General features: G+C 34.7%; 1 protein-coding gene across 24 annotated transcripts in view; it reads right to left on the reverse strand.

The window, feature by feature from the left end:
* Nucleotides 1-17,237, reverse strand: part of CREM (cAMP responsive element modulator) — a 78,758-nt gene that overhangs the window by 48,189 nt on the left and 13,332 nt on the right. For 22 of the 24 annotated variants that reach the window (XR_013758406.1, XM_079107682.1, XM_079107680.1 and 19 more), the window contains one exon: nucleotides 10,042-10,165. The exons of 1 other annotated variant lie outside the window; for it this stretch is intronic. Coding sequence is in view for 21 of the 23 variants with exons in the window: in XM_079107682.1 (XP_078963808.1) it covers nucleotides 10,042-10,165 (124 nt within the window). In the remaining 2 variants the exon portion in view is untranslated. Of the gene's footprint in view, nucleotides 1-10,041; nucleotides 10,166-17,237 lie in introns of those variants that run through there. One more of the 24 variants, XM_079107694.1, reaches the window with a different exon arrangement.

Genomic DNA, 17,237 nt, shown 5'->3' on the forward strand with positions numbered 1-17,237 from the left:
CATTTTACCACTGAGAGCCCTTCAGAATTTGTATTTCTTCAGGTACTGCAGAACCGAGCCCAAGGGCCTTCACTACTGATCTAAATCCCTACCTCCTTTAATCTTCTGAGACAGGGTCTCCCTAAATTGCTCAGGCTACCCTGGAAATTGTGATCCTCCTGCCTCAGCCTCCTGAGTAACTGGGATTACAGGCATGCACTACCATGCCTGGCCCTCTAGAACCTTTAAAAGTCGGTCTTGTATTTGATTTCATTAAGACTGAAACTGATCATAATTTACTAGCCAAATGTATTACAGAGTAATAAATGTACATAGAGAAGTGGGTTGTAATCTGATTCTGAGCCCAAAACAGCTATTATGCAGCAAACATCTTTATAAGGTCAATGAATGTTAAAATTGCTTTTAATAATAATACAGATAATTTCTAATAATATATAGAAAATGTGCATGCCCAAAGCCAGAAACCACATAATACCTAAAAACCACTTGTCCAAAGTTTCATGTTAATCTTTATTTCTGACCTAAATCAACTGTTTATAGAAATGTATATGAAACAGTCAAAATGCTATTTCCTTGAGTGATTCTACTGCACTTCAGTTATTCCACTGCATTTCACTTATTCTACTGATTTGACAAAATAACCTTAAAATAGTGATAATAAAATATAATGTATATATACAGTGGAATATTGTATTCAACCTACAAAAGGAAGAAAATCTCATTACAAGCTACAGGGATGAAATTAGAGGAAATTATGTTAAGTAAACCAGTTTAAAAAAGACAAATACTATGATTATACATATAGGAGGAAGCTAGTGAAATTCATAGAAGCATAAAGTAGAATGGTGTTACCAGGGACTAGGGGAAAGTAAAATGGTGAAAAATTGTGTGATGGGTACAGAGTTTCAGATCTGCAAGATGAGAAAGTTTGGTATACTTAAAAATGGCTAAGACTGTATTTTGTTTAACCACAATTAAAAAATATTAATAACTATGGTTTCTAATCTGGTGGATATGATAACAGTTTCTTGCCAGGAAAACACAACGAGAATGATTTCCTTATCTTTTTTGGTGTGTGTGTGTGTGTGTGTGTGTGTGTGTGTGTGTGTGTGTTGCTGAGCATCAAACCCAGGGCCTCAAACACTCCAGGCAAATAAATGCTCTACCACTGAATCACATTCTCCAGTCCTCTCCTTACCATCTTAAAAATATAATTCTAAAGCTATGGATACTCACACACTCCTGGTCTGGAACAGACATTTAGAATGGCTACTGATCCCAGGAATTATATGGAAACAAGTATTAATGCATCAAAATTGACAAAGCTTCAACTTTCTATGCTCTTTACATACTCAAAAGTTTGATGTTGGACTGGGATCTAAATATGAAAATAACTTCTCTGCCACTGAATAATGGAGTAAAAGTGTTCACTATATATCTATACATATATATATATCCTATATACAATATTTACATATAGTACTATACAGTATATTTATTTAACTATACAGGAATTATTATATATAAATATATTATTATATATGATATACATATATATTTACACAGTACGACATATTCTAGTTTATGCTATATAGAGAGTATATATAAAAAGTATACATTTATTATTACTATTTGCTAACAATGGATTTTCCTAAGTGATGCTCTCTGAAATTGGTTCAACTAAGTATCTCAACATTGTAGGTAATAAATGGTGGAAAGGTTAATGAAATCTAAAGCCAAATTGGCTATGTTTAACACCCTTAATATAGTGCTTGGCATGAAGTGAGTCTTTGATAAACACTCGTTTTTGTTATTTTTATTATTGTTACATTTCATTCTTGACCAGGTCATCTGGTCAAGAAAGTAGAGCTTAAATAATATACATGAATATTAAACCCATTGGTTTGGAAGGATTAACATTCTTTTAAAAAACTTCCCCAAAATGGAGGCATGGAAAGAAGACAGACCCAAAGATCAATATAAAAATCAAAATCTGAACCAATTTAGCAAGATTCTCAAAAAATAAAAAGGGCTGAGTATATAGCTCAGTGGTAGATCACCTCTGGGTTCAATCCCTAGTACTGCAAAAAACATTTTTTAAAAAAATTGGTATTTAAAAATTTTTTTATGTAAAGAAAAAAAGGATCAAATAATTTAGTCTGAATACTTTATGCATAAAAATTAAGAATATTTGTGTATTATAGTACTAAAAACACTTCATATCAATACTGCTAAATAATTAATTAATTGAACTCAAACTGAGTATACATGTAAAAATTAGTGCCTCTTTTCCTTATACCATGTACAAAGCAATAAATAAGCCTTTAGAAAAGATACAGTAAGAAAGCTCTAAGGACAAGAGATTGGGAAACCAACTTAAACCGGTAGTAGCACCATTGCATATAAGCATATCTGACAGCAAATATATGCCTGCTATTTTTAAAAACAATCTTTTATAGGCTCAGTGTTCAGTGGTAGAGCACTTGCCCAGCATTCATGAGGTCCTGGGTTTTATACCCAGCACTGCAATAAAATAAAACAAAACCCAGTAAAAATAGAGGTCTATTTCTAAACAGAAAACACCTGTTTAAAGCAAGTGTGTTTCTTGAACTGTCTGTTTGCATCATCTTCATGTGATGCCACTACTTAACACACTCATAGCATAACCAGGTTTTTTTCTTTCATGCCTGTTTGGGAAAACACTAGAATTTGATCTCTTATGGCTCAGAAAATTCACATTTCTGAATAGCACAATGAAGATGTTGTCACCATAATTACTCAATGAAGTTGAAATTTCCAAAAGCCTCTGTATTTTCAAAATGTAATTCCTTTAACAGTTTGGGATTTATACACTTAAAATAACAAAGAATAAAACAAGGCAAAAAATAATCTCTGAATTATTCAAAGAAGAAACTACAAAAATCAATGTTTCTTTTTCTTTTTTTTTCAAATGTCAACATCTAGCCTATTCTTTTTGTTGCTGCTAATTTTGTATTGTGGCAAAAAACATGTAACATAAAATTGACCATGTCACATATATTTACGTTACTGTGAAACAGATCTCTAGAACTTTTTGTCTTGCACATCTAAAATTTCATATCCACTAAATAACAACTCTTTCCCCCCTCCGGCCTACTTTTTTATTTTTTTAATTTTGTAGGGATTGAACTTGGGGGGCTCTACCACTGAGATTCACTCAAGCCCTTTTTATTTTTTATTTTGAGACAGGGTCTCAAGTTGCCCTGTCGGGCTTTGAACTTGTGCTCCTCCTGCAGTTTCCAGAGTCGATGGGATCACAGTGGTATGCCACTGTATCCAGCCCAGCCTACTCTTTTACCCAAAAAAAAAAAGTGAAAAAGATGAAAAGAACAACTGTGTTATACTCATTTATTTTCCCATTACTGCTAATGACAAACTGCCCATCATTAAAACTTAAAAAAAGGGAACTTGAAAATTAAACAGAGTATCCAAACCTCAAAAAAATTACAAAAAAAATTTTACAAGAAAGAAAAATCTTGTATGTATTTGTCTAATTTTAAGTACAAAAACAATCTTTTTCTGAAATTTGACTTTGATTACTTTGTGCCTCCTGAAACATTACATTTATTCAAGGCTAAGTAAGGGCAACTGAGGTAAAGTAGAGATAAAGGTATCTGATGTCAAGAAGTTTGAGAAACTCTTGGATTTATTTTTTTAAGTGGATAAATTACATGCCTAAAATCACTAAACTAGTTAAAAACTAAAATTTGGACTAGAGAAGACAGAAGTAATATGGAAGGACATGGTATTGGATGATAGCTAATATTTTAGATGCATTTGGGTTAGTATTGCTGAAGGACACATGATAAAATATCAGTGGTAAATTTCTAACTTGTACCTTAAAGTTTATATTTAATATGTTAAAAAATTATTCAAGGCAAAGTACTTCACATACTTTAATACACTAATTGCGATGAAAACAAGAGTACATTCAAAAGCCAAAAACTAATCTTTAAGAAAATCTCTTAGGGTTTTTCTTTTTTGGTATGGGAATTGAACCCAGGGATGCTTAACAACTGATCCACACCCCCAACCCTTTTATTTTTTGAGACAAGGTCTCACTAAGTTGCTGAGGTTGGCTTTGAACTTGAGATCCTCCCTAGTTGCTGGGATTATAGACATGCTGCACCATGCCCAGCTTCTATTATGTATTATGTACAAACTTGTCTTGTGTCAATACAGATGTTTAACAAAGAATTCTTGTTCTGAAAAAATAATCATTTATTTTTACATTTCTGACTTTTTTCTTATGGTCTTCAAACCTTGAAATTATCTTGTTGATTTATCATTCTTGCATTATCTACAAAAATGAGTTACATTTCACAGCATAATTTTTTCAATAGGTTGACTGAAGAACCACGCATTTAATGTAGATTTAGAATTTATTAAAAAAACTTAATATTTCTTTCAATTTATGTTTATTTTTATAGACAAAATTCTAAGTGAATACAAATAAGGGCAATGAAAAAGAATCGGGGGAAGGAATATAATTTAAAAAGAAGCAACGGGACTGATTGTGTTGTTCAGTGGTTCAACACTTGCCCAGCATGCACAAGCCCTGCATTCCATCCTTAACACTGAAGAAGAAGCAACAGTAGTAAAATGACCAGTAAAACACTTTTTCCCCATATTCTTTTTTAAAAAATATTTTAGTTGTAGATGGACACATTACCTTTATTTTATTTAGTTAGTTTTTTTATGTAGTGCCATGGAACAAACTCAGTGAGGCAAGAACTCCACCATTAAGCCACAACCCAGCCCCTCCCCAAACTCTTAAGAGGAACAGTTTTCTCCTTTAGGAAGAGATCTTCAGCTAAAGGATTACCATTCTGAAGTTTAAAAAAAAAAAATTAAATTAAACACTGAACTCAAGCTAACTCTACTTATTGAAAGTGAATAAATCAACCTAAAATGATACAGACTGTATTTTTCATTTTTCATACAGAATGTATTTTTCATATACAAATATGATGCTGCTGACCTATCATCAATAGCAAATATTGCTTGGAATTCTATTATTGTTATTATTACTTTGTTTTGTTTACTGAGAACCATCTACATTCTTCCTGATCCTGCTTAGAACCAAGAAGATTGGTTTTTGACTCAGCTGGCCAAAACAATGAGAAGTGCCAATCCAATTTTCAGTTAAATTGAAAAGGAAAATTTACAATTTACACACTAAAATATAATATTTCCAAGTATCCCTTGTTAAGCTGTTCCTTCTTCAATCCTTCACTACATGCCAGGCCTGCTTTATTCTGAGGTGCTTCTGTACACATTGTGTGCATTGAGAAGACAGGAGATAAGAAAGGAGATTAGCAAAGCATAATCACTAAACAACAGTCCCTTTCTCTGCCTCCCAAGCATCTCATTTCCAAAAATACAAAGGTACTCAGATGGGTTAAATTTTATATTAGAACTAATTTCCAGCAATATGCTGACCCTAATGATCTCCAGAGTTTCCTTCCAGTTCTCACTCCTGGGATTCTGCTCCTTTCATCTTTCCCTTCTTTGCTGCAACCTTGAGAACTGGTCATTTACTATGAAGAGTTTAGCTTTCAGAGTCAAGGTACCATGTTCAGGCCTAAAGGCTTCATCAGCAACTACAAGGAATCATACTGCAGACAGCCAGTTTTAAAGCACATCCTTTCCAAAGGTTCCATCTGAATTACCCCATACATCTAGATCTTCATGGCAGCATGATGGATTCCCAAAAGACTTGGAACAAGGAAAGTTCAAGGTGGCATCACTGTGGCTTTCAGAGTAAGTCACAATATGTGAGAGAAATGGGGAAATAGGAATATAGATTGAATACAAACCCAAGGAATGATACTTGATTTTATGAGGTATGACATTGACATTTTGTTTTATAAGAAAATGTCCATAATTTTTTGAGTTGCATACACAGAAGTAAGTAGGAGTAAAAAGTCATGATGTCTGAGATCTGCAGAGCTGCTCAAAACGCTTCAATGAAAAGAAAAAAAAAGGAAGACAGATGAGGCAAGTACTACAAAATCTTGATAATTATTGTGTGTGCGTGTGTGTGTGTGTGTGTAGGAATAATTATTCAATTTTTATATACACTTGAAATCTTTCATATCAAAAGAACTTAAAAAACTTCCCATTACTTACCCATTTTAGAATTATGTTATTTCTAGAGGATATAAGTTTAACTATTTTAAAACTACTTGAATATATTAGTATTTTTGTTTTTCAGCATTTTGGTTCTCAGAAAGGATTTCCTCCTGGGCTGGTTATTTAAAATAGACTCTCCAACTTATTATCAAGAATTTTTCCAGGGTTCTATGGATTTTAGTTCCATATATCAAAACACACACTTAACACGCAAGTTAACAGCTTCAATTAAAAATAAATCAACACACAAAGTCATTCAGGCAAGAAGAAAGTCAAATCACAACATTTAACCCCCAATTATCTGTCACTCAGGGTTTGTTAATGGCAATCCCTGTCTAATTTTTTTACATTATCACCTCTGCAATTTTACTTTAGAACATAGACAAGAAAAACGCCACTTATAACTGTAAAGTTATAAAATAGAAAAACTTATAACTCCAGCTTCCCCTTGTGTACCACCTCCCTTCAATTCATTGGTAGAACAAAGGTTGGAGGACCAAAGGAGGCTCAACATTTGTCAGGTCTTTGTACAAACAGGATGATGTACATTAACCATACAACTGATTAGCAGAAGCTCTGAAAAGCCAGAGCAGTCAGAACCACTAGTATCAAATTACTTCAGACACACAGATCAAACTCACATGATTTTTTTGGTAACATCTTTAGTTTCCACACAGTTTAATGATGATCTTATCATGTAAACAAAGATGATTTGATCATGTAAAATAAGTGCTAATAAATTCTTCTTTATATAAGACTGAACATAAGTCTAAAACATCAGGGAATTATATATCCCTTGAGTTGAAGAAAATGAGACAAGTGGCTAATAAATTATGGTACTGTCAGGAATTATTTTTAAAAATCAGTCACTTTAACCATACATCATAGGGTTAATAAAGATGTCACTTTGGTTTCATAATCCATAGATATATAGTGTTGTTTACTAAAAACAAGTACTTGAGTAACATGCTTCAGACACCACATACAGTATCTAAATTAGTATGTTCAGGAAATTTTGGCTGCTAAGAATTGTGTTCTAATTCATCAAATAATCATGATTCATGCATAGCATAGAGGATAGTTCTGAGTTAACTAAAATAATCCATTAATTAGCACACAGATTACCTTTTAATTTCTTTACATTTCTAGTATGTCAAAGATTAAAACCTGTTTTTTATCAAATACTTCAAACATATAGAAAATAGAAAAATAGAAAAATCCATTACCTTGCCATCCAGATTTAATAAATACCAACATCTGATATATTTTAGTTTTTAAAAGAAGCATTAGAAATGTAAAGTTTTTTCTAGTTCCTTGATTCAGCCTTCTCACAAGTGCTCTATCTACTCTTCTACTTTATTCAAAACTTTCCCAACTTTTCATACCCCTGTTCTTATACTTTGTCTCACAAACCTATCCTCTGTTATTTCACAGAAATGTCTTCAAAAATCTATACTCCCAATGACCACTTCTTTTCTCTTATTTATTTTCTAGCCTACTGCAACCTAGCTTCTGTCCACTGAACTCCTATTCAATTCCAAAACTTCATAAACCCAAGAATGCTTTTCAGGTTTTCTATTACTGGACCACTCAGCAACTTATAACAGACTCACAGAGCTGGGTGTTGCCAGCCTGAAAGTTTTCAGAATTGCAAATTATCATCTTTCAATAATAGGGATCTCTTTCAACATTGGCGATCTATTGCTCTGACTGTGCTGGCCCAGAAGTGTGGAGAAAAATGACATGTGTGGAAGTTAGTGGGCCAGTACCAAAAAGAAAGGAACTGGAGGCAGAAAGAAGGCTTGCTTTCAGCAACAGCAAAGAAAAGCAGAATTACAAGCCAGGAAATAAAGTTTAAAAACTCTGGACAATATTAGGATATGAATGTACATTTATGGGATTTAGGTTAAAATAAAACAGCTAACATATGTTTAAAAAAAACCCTCTGGAAGATCCCAAATCATTATATACATATATTTACACACACACACACACACACACACACACACACGCACGCACACACATACACACATTTTATTCTATTCTATTCTATTCTATTCTATTCTATTGTATTCTCAGACAAAGAGACTAAAGGATATATACCAAAATGTTAATCATTAACTAATGATTAAATCTCTAAATGTAAAGATTATGGAGAGTTTTTATGTTCTTTTTAATATTTATTTTGTTAATCTTATACAACAAACGTGCATTTTTTTTTAACAAGAAAAATGTCATGTTTTTATTTTTTTAAGGACAAAGACCTACATGCCTGTCTTTCAGGGTAACAAAGAAGGGTGTTGCTAAGGAGATGCAGCTCCGCAGAACACTTGGAGAAAATCTGAGGGAATGTGTGGGTGTTGGCAGCTTCAAAGAGGGAAAGTAAAGCAGGCTGGGTGCATGGGGCCCAATCTTGGGAAAGAAGATATCTCAGAGGAATCAGTTTGGCCTGCAACAATGTATTAAGGACCTGCTGTTCCCCTGGGCCTTCCAGTCAGCCACTGAGTCCTTTTCAGTTTCCCCATAAGATTCTGCTAAAATCCACTACAGATCTATATTCCACACTACCCTGGCGCCATCAGGCACCCTAATGATATCCTTATTTACTGGTTCCCTGACTTCCACTTCACTAGTATTCTAAACACAGTGAGCATCTGAGGATATTTTAAGAATATGTGGGAGTGTTGGGGTTGTGGCTCAGTGGCAGAAGCACTTGCCTGGCATACATGATACACTGGGTTCGATCCTCAGCACCACATAAGAACGAATAAATAAAATAAAGGTATTATGTCCATCTACAACTAAAAAAATATTAAGAAAAAAAAAAAGAATAGTTGGAACAGGACACTGTAAACTTTCAAATGTCTACAACCCTCTGTTGACTTGACCTTTACAAACTCCACTTCCCAGCCCAGACACTAGGCTCAAGTAAATGAGATACTTGTATTTCCCCTGAGCATCCCATACTAACTTTGTGCCTTTGTCTGTACTCTTCCTGCAACCCAGAACATGCTTCCATCCTAGAATCTGCCTGGCAAATTCTTATTTATCCTTTGTGTCTAGCCAAATGAAAAATCCTTGATAATGTACTCCTAGTCAACAGACTGTTCCCTCCTCTGGATGCCTTATTTATTATGGATGTACCATTTTACAGCACTTCTTATTGGAATTATTATTAAAACACACATCTACCCTATGTTTAAAGCAAGGAACTATATAAATCCCTGTGCATCTAGAATAGTGCCCAGACACACAATAGATATTCAATAAATATTTGATAAACTAATTAAATAATATATTTGTTTGCATTACATATTTTTATAAATATCTCAAAAATATCCTTTAGGAGCTGAAAAACAGGCACTAACTGATTCTAGTACCCTCCAACCTCTGTATTGGGCCTTGCACATAGTAGGTAGGCGCTCTACCACTGACTCACCTGCAGCCCTGACACTGTGCTCTCTGAATGAAACCAATTCAAAGTTTAAGAACAAACTTAAAAAAAAAAAAAAAAGTAAAGAATAGGTCAAATATATACTTGCAAATTGTAAGATTTCTGCCATCGTTATAGCTAAGAATATCAGAACTATATCAATTTGGAATTAGCAACCTAGTCAAATAAAAATTTGAGGAATACATGTTATGGATGGGTTTTTGTTTTTCTTTCCCACATGGTGGTGGTAGTAGATCACTGTTACAATGTAAAGTATTTAGAATACTTATCTTCTCTTCAGAATCAATTTTAATAAGAATGGCTAATAATCATAGAGCATGGGAAATTTAAGGTTAACTACAAATAGAATTGGCACATAATTCTCCTTTCCACGAATTTTAATTTGTGTTAGTGCCTGCCTATATATGGCCTACCTGAGCTAAAGTAGGAATTGAATTTTGGCCAGTCTGAGTCTGCATATGAGCAGATTCTCTCTCTGCCACAGAATCAGTTATACTTCCATCCTGCCGGGATTCAATTGTTTCCATGGTCATTTGTCTGAAAAGACAATAAAAAGGAAGAAGCATTAAGACTCCATCTGAAGTATCAGGAAATACTCAGTGTTGTTTTTACTTAGCTTTCTGATATTCATTTCTGACAGCCAATCATCCTGTTGTGCTGTTTTTTTCCCCCTCTTTCAAGAAATTGGTTCAGTAGCAGAATTTTAACTCACCAAACTTAAGGCACATTCTCTGCCCAATGGATAACAATGTAACCAAGGGAATGCATTTTATGGAAATTAGCTTATTTTAAAAATTAAAAGTCTTAAAGACTTCCTGATAATTATTTTGGGCTTTCTATTTAGTATGAAAGAGTGATAACACTAATTTTCTACTTTACATAGAAAGTATAAATATCCTATGAGTTTCAAAGTCTAACATAACTGCTTTATAATATGGTGTGGAAAATTACTCATTTTCTAAGTTAAACGTGTCATAACAATGTGTCTTGCTTTGTCAGCAAGTAGTTTCTGACAAACAAGCCTCCCAAACAAACTGAGTCAGTGAGGACTACCCACTTTCCTCCAGTTCCCCAGTTATTTAAAGAGAAGAATCTAATTTTTCCAGGAAAAACTTCTGACATGATTTTAGTTTGCTTCTGAATTCAATTTAAGTTAACGTTTTCTATGTAGAGTCTAGAAGGTAAACCATATAATAACAAATTTTATTTTATTAAGAAAAATGTAACTGCTGGGGAGATAGCTCAGTTGGCAGAGTGCTTGCCTTGTAAGCACAAGGCTCTGGGTTCAATCCCCAGCACCACACAAAAAAAAAAAAAAAAAAAAAAAGAAGAAGAAGAAGAAAGAAAGAAAAATATAGCGGTGGGGAAGAGAAGAATGAAGGAACTTTGGATGGTGAGGAAAATGGGGTGGGGTGGGAGGGGATGGGGGATGGAAAGATAATGGAATGAAAAAGTATTACCCTATGTAAATGTATGATTGCATGAATGGTGTGAATCTACATTGTGTACAACCATAGAAATGAAAAGTTGTACCCCATTTATGTACAATGAATCAAACTGCAGTCTGTAAAAATAAAAATAAATTTAATAAAAAGAAAAATGTAAAATGCAAGCAAAATAAATTAAAAATTTTAAACTTATAGAACTATTCTCTGCTGCCATATCTTTTTAAATGTCAATAGTATGATGCATTTTTTTCACCTGAGTAGTCTAAATATATATTTAAAAAGTATGAAGCCTACTTAGGACATTGAGTTAAAATATTCAAACTGTTTTTCCAGATTTAGTTAGTTATCAGATCCTTCATCTACTGTCTTTCATTTACTACCTTCATTTGCATATCAGTAAGCATTACCTGAAGCTAGTCTTCCACTCTCAAACCTGTCTCTTATAGCCTATGCTACAGTCATTTTAATACTTACAACTGACCATGACAATTTGCAGGAATTATGCCAAAATAAAAACCTATACCCAATGGTGGAAAAAAATGTATGTCCCTTAATACTCTCCAATTCCTTTACCTCTTTTCTTATTATTTCCTGGCATGACCTCTCCAGTTCTGGGTACATATAAGTTCTCAACATGCATAAAATGCTAATTCCTACTGTTCTATTTTTGCTCATATGAGTAGCTCCCAAGGAGAATGCTGCATGAGTTTTGTAGGATATGAAAGGTATTACCTACGAAAGGAGATAAATAAAATGGTTGAACACTTGCTCAAAAGTTTTTTTTTTTTTTATTTTAGTGGTGCTAGAGAGCAAACTCAGGGCCTCATCATGTTACCCAAGCACTCTACCACTGAGTTACATCCCTAGCCCTCAAAATGCTTTAACTCTAGAGTTTAAAGGTTTCTCTCTCCCTCCCTCTCTCCCCTTCCCCCCACTCTCTTTCTTTCTCTCTCTTTCTCTCCCTTTAAACCCAGGAGCTCTCTACAAATGAGCAACATAGCCAGCACTTTTTTTTTTTTTTTGAGACAGGGTCTGGCTAAGTTGCTAAGGCTGGCCTCCAATTTTCACTCCTCTTGCCTCAGCTTCCTGTGTCACTGGAATTACAAGTGAGCACTATGGCCCCATCTAAGAGTTTCATTTCTATAAGAACATCTCAGAAGTGTGAACATGCTAGAGTGCCTTGAGAAAGGTAGAGGGTGAAGAGCAGCATTTACCAAAAGTATCCCACCCCAAAAAACTCTTTGTCCATAAAGCATACCCTTATAGGAGTATTTTGGCAACAATCTAAGAAATGTACTATTTTTACAACTTTGTTAAAAGCTCTATTAAGATTCAGCCAACACTTGAGTCTCAACTCAAAAATTACATATTAAAAGGTCTTGCCTAGTAAACTCCATTCATTCGACATCCTCTATATAATAGGCTCTACGTACAAAAGTGGCTAAGTTGTGGACCTTGTCCTAAAGGAATTAATTTACTAGATGGTCCTTGATTTCTCAAAGTCCTTGGATAAGCTGCATTAGAATTAACTAAATTATTTGTTTTTAAAAATGCATATTTCTATGCTCAACCCCAAACTTACTTAATCAAACTTCCTGGGGAAATCTAATTTTTTTATGTCCACGTGATTCCAACAAGTAAGAGAATCACTTAGCTTATTGGTAGACTAGTAATGCATATTAAAATGCTTAAATTGGGTAAAGCCTGTTATGCATGAAATGCTTAGGAAAACAGGCAGGAATGATGAAGTCTACCTGAGGATGGGGCCACACAAGTTGTATACAGAAGAACATTTCACCAAGTAGAAAAGGACAGATAGGTATGACAGTAAGGAAAGTCTAGATTTGGGGGAACAGAATAGCTGACTGGAATAAAAAAAAAAAATTGGGTGACAGGTGGGGAACACTAATTAGACTCATCAGGGAGGAGACAAAGTAGGACTGGTAGAAGTAGGCTAGAAAGGGTGGATGGAACCAGACAGGAATACCTTTTCTTGATTTAGGAAAAAAAATTCCTACTTTAGAAGCCTCCTCTACTCTAGGTCCTTCAATAACTACAGTCAGTCTATATTGTATAAAGTGTCAACTATGTGGTATCAACATAGAATGCAGTTAAGGACCAAACAATACAAAAAAAGTTGCGTGTTTTAAAAAAAGAAACAAAAATTTGCCCATTAATAGGCAAAACAAATGGTTCAAAGTCCATATACTAAAACTTCTAAAAACAAAGAGAACCTCCTATGGTTCATACATAACTCATTTCAAATAAAACTCTCATTTATCTGATTTTTAACTAGAGTGGATATAAGAAGTAACAGTTGACAATGAGAAGGGGAAAATTATAGGGCATATAATTAATGGATCAAGAATTCCAACTCTGTGACTGTGGCACTTTGAGTCCATGTAAGATAAAATTGTTTCATAGTCCTTTTTTTTTTTTTTTTTGGTACCAGAAAGTAAACTCAGGGGCGTTTAACCACTGAGCTACATCGCTACATCCCAACCCTTTTTTTTTTTTTTTTTTTTTGAAACTGCATCTCACTAACTTGCTAATTTAAGGCCTCACTAAGTTGCTGAAAACTTGCCATCCTCTTGCCTCAGTCTCCTGATCCTGATTGGCTGGCTGGGATTATAGGTATGTGCCACCACAACCAGCTGACTAGTTCTTTATACTCAAGAAATTGAAGGATGTGAGTTACCATATAATAATTTATATTTGCAATAACTATCTTTTTTCTATTAAAAAAAGTTTTTAAATACGTTCTAATTAGTTATTATACCTGACAGAATGCATTTTGACACACTGTATACAAATGGAGCGCAACTTCTCATTCCTCTGGCTGTACATGGTGCAGAGTCACAACAGTAGTGTAATCATACATGTATATAGGGTAATAATGTCTGTCTCATTCTACCATCCTTGCAATAACTATCTTGAATAATCAAGAACATGTTAGCCCAGCATGGTGGGGCATACTTGCAATCCCAGCAACTTAGGAGGCTAAAGCAAGAGAATTCCAAGTTCAAGGCCAGCCTTGGCAACTTAGTGAGAACCTATCTCAAAAATAAAGAAGTGAGGATGTTCCTTGGAGATACAATACCCCTTGGTTCAATCCCTAGTATCACACACACACACTGACACATAAGCTAATAATGCTTAGTTTACTTTAAGGGCAGGGTGGTACACATAATAGAATCTAAGACAATTACCATCAAAAAATAAGTTTTAGTGCTTAAGAAGATAAAGTTAGACTATTCAGGATTCATTTTTTCAGATTTAATAAAAGACTATAATTTATGAAGCAGATTTCAAAATGTCTGACACATGAAAATGTTTTCATATATACTATCTCATGTACTCACCTTAATTATCACCTTGAGTATGTCCCAGAATTCAATCTTTTGCTCTATGCTCTGCCTTTTTTTCAACCTACATAATATAATTTCTTAAATCCTAAATGCAGGTAATTATCAAATTTGTATTTATGCATACCTTCCTCCTGTTGAGTTTCTGAGAACTGGTGTTTTCACAACACCTATCCCTTCCCTTATATTCCTTACCATGCTTTCAAGCTCCAAAACTAGAATCATGTTCCATGTCAGAACCAGATCAACTAAACAAATACAAACCCCCTCAAAGTTAAGCATTTACCAAATCAGGATGCAAAGAGACCTCAAGCTTCCTAGTGAATAAATGCAGAAATGGAAAGGTCAGCAGCCATGCCAATTCATCTTCCTTAGAAGACTACCACTTGTATTAATTCTTTAAAACCTACTACCCCAGCGATGAACCACACAGTTAAACTGCTGCTCTTCACAATTGCTGCCATCTACTGTGAAGATTATAAATCACAGTCATGAGTCTCTTTCTAAGTCATGACTAAATTGTGATGCCCCAGCACCTATGCCAGAATCACATCCATTAACACTTCATATTCCATCACTGTCCAAGATACAAGTTCCTCCCATATTTCATCTTCACAACTAGTGTTTTATTCCTCCCCCATAACAAATCCTTCACTACTTCTCTTCTCCCATACCATTGTATTGTACTATCTAGAACTTCCAAAGGCCCCTTACAGTCATCTCAAGAGGGAACTGCTCAACCTCCATACTCAGGATCAGAATGTTGACTTTGGCTTCCACTGTGGACTTGTTTCCTCATTACTGCTTCCCAGCAATTCCTCCTTTACTCCCTCATAACACCCTATCCCACTAAGGCTCAAAGTAGTCAGTTGTGCTATCTTGTACCTATCCATATAATAATCATCATCTTTTACTCACTTCCAGAATATAAACTGGAGACTTTGGTCCCTAACTTAGAAGTCTTCCTCTACACCATTCTGGGTATGTTCAACATTCAAATGAAGGATTCATCCCTCTCACTCTGATGCCTCAAATCAATGACTCTCTATGTCACTTCAGTCATCTATTCAAATGACTGGTGACACACTGGACCTTGTCAGTGGGCAAAACTGTTCCAGCCCTGAAATAATTAATTTCAACATCCCACTATTACTACAACCTCCTATCTTTATAGCTTATGCCCTTCATCCATTATTCCTTCCACATCTGTTATTCTACCACATTAAGAGCTCCAGACCACTTCCTCCCTTTCTATTCTCTTCCTTTCTTCCTTTCTCTCTGTATTCAGCTAGCATGATTTCTCATTTTAACTACTATTTCCCAGATCCCTAAATTATCTTGTCCCTTATCTTCTTGCTGTATCTTAGGAAATACCAATATGGATAAAATTAACTGTCACCTGTATCCCTGCACCAAGAATGGTCCATAGTAATTAATAAAATTATAAAACAATATTACTGAAGCTAATGAATTGGTGGTTTTCAACTTCAAATGGGTAGTAATCTTGCTAAGCTTCCCTAGTCAGCTTAATCTCTCACTGTTCACAACTATTTCATATTTTCTCTCTCTTCTCAAATCCCTGAATTTACCTAATTATACTTAAAATAATATTTTGTCTCCTGACTGTAATCAGAACCCCCTCAACTTCCCTACCACCAAATCAACAGTTACATCAACATCCTCCATTTTTCCTTGGCTCCTGCTTCCTTCCCACTCTAAAATTTCTGTATCTATTCTTTGGATCACATGCCCTTTTTGCTTTCTTCAGGTGCATCATACTATAAATTATCTTCTCACCTCACTAGTGGTTTCCTCCTGTAAGACTGAAGTACCTTCAAATACATATGTGCACACACACATACCCCACATTCACAAATTCAATGGTCCAGAAGTCTTTTTATAGCTATTCCGCTGAACCTCTCTTCTACCTCTCCCTGCTGACCTACTTCAAAGAACTACCAATGCTCTCTCCATTTCTTCAACTCCTACCTCCTGCTGGACAACCCCAAACTTGCCTCTGCCTCTCTAAAAACTCTCTAAAAAACATAACTCATTTGTCACTGAATTCAATTCAATAGAACATTTTAAGTTCTATGTTGTTTGGTCCCTCAGCAGCATTAAACTGTTAACATTTTCCTTCTTTTTTCTTGCTTTCTTTTTAAAATTTTTTTTGTTTCAATTTGTTATGCATGACAGTAGAATGCACTTTGATACATCATATATAATGGAGTATAATTTCTCATTCTTCTGGTTATACATGATGTAGAATACCACCCGTCATATAGTTATATATGTACACAGGATAACAATGTCTGATTCATCCTACTATTCTTCCTGGGGCTGGGGAGATAGCTCAGTCGGTAGAGTGCTTGCTTTGTAAGCACAAGGCCCTGGGTTCAATCCCCAGCACCCCAAAAAAAAAAAAAAAAAAAAAAAAGAACCTACTATTCTTCCTATCTCCACACCTCCTCCCTTCCCTTCAATCCCCTCTACCTAAAGTAACTCTTCTTCTCTAGTAGCCCCTCACACTGTGAATTAGTATCTGCTTATCAGAGAAAATATTCAGCTTTTGTTTTTTGGGAATTGGTTTACTTTGCTTAACATGATATTCTCCAGCCCCATCCATTTACCAATGCCACAATTTCATTCTTCTTTAAGGTTCAGTAATATTCCATCATATATATACACTACATTTCTTTTAATCCATTCATCTGTTGAAGGCATCTAGGTTGGTTCCATAGTTTAGCTATTGTGAATTGAGCTGCTATAAATATTGGACATCTTCCTTCTTGAACT

Source organism: Sciurus vulgaris (genome assembly GCF_902686455.1).
Source record: "Sciurus vulgaris genome assembly, chromosome: 12".
In the NCBI taxonomy this organism is placed as follows: Eukaryota; Metazoa; Chordata; class Mammalia; order Rodentia; family Sciuridae; genus Sciurus; species Sciurus vulgaris.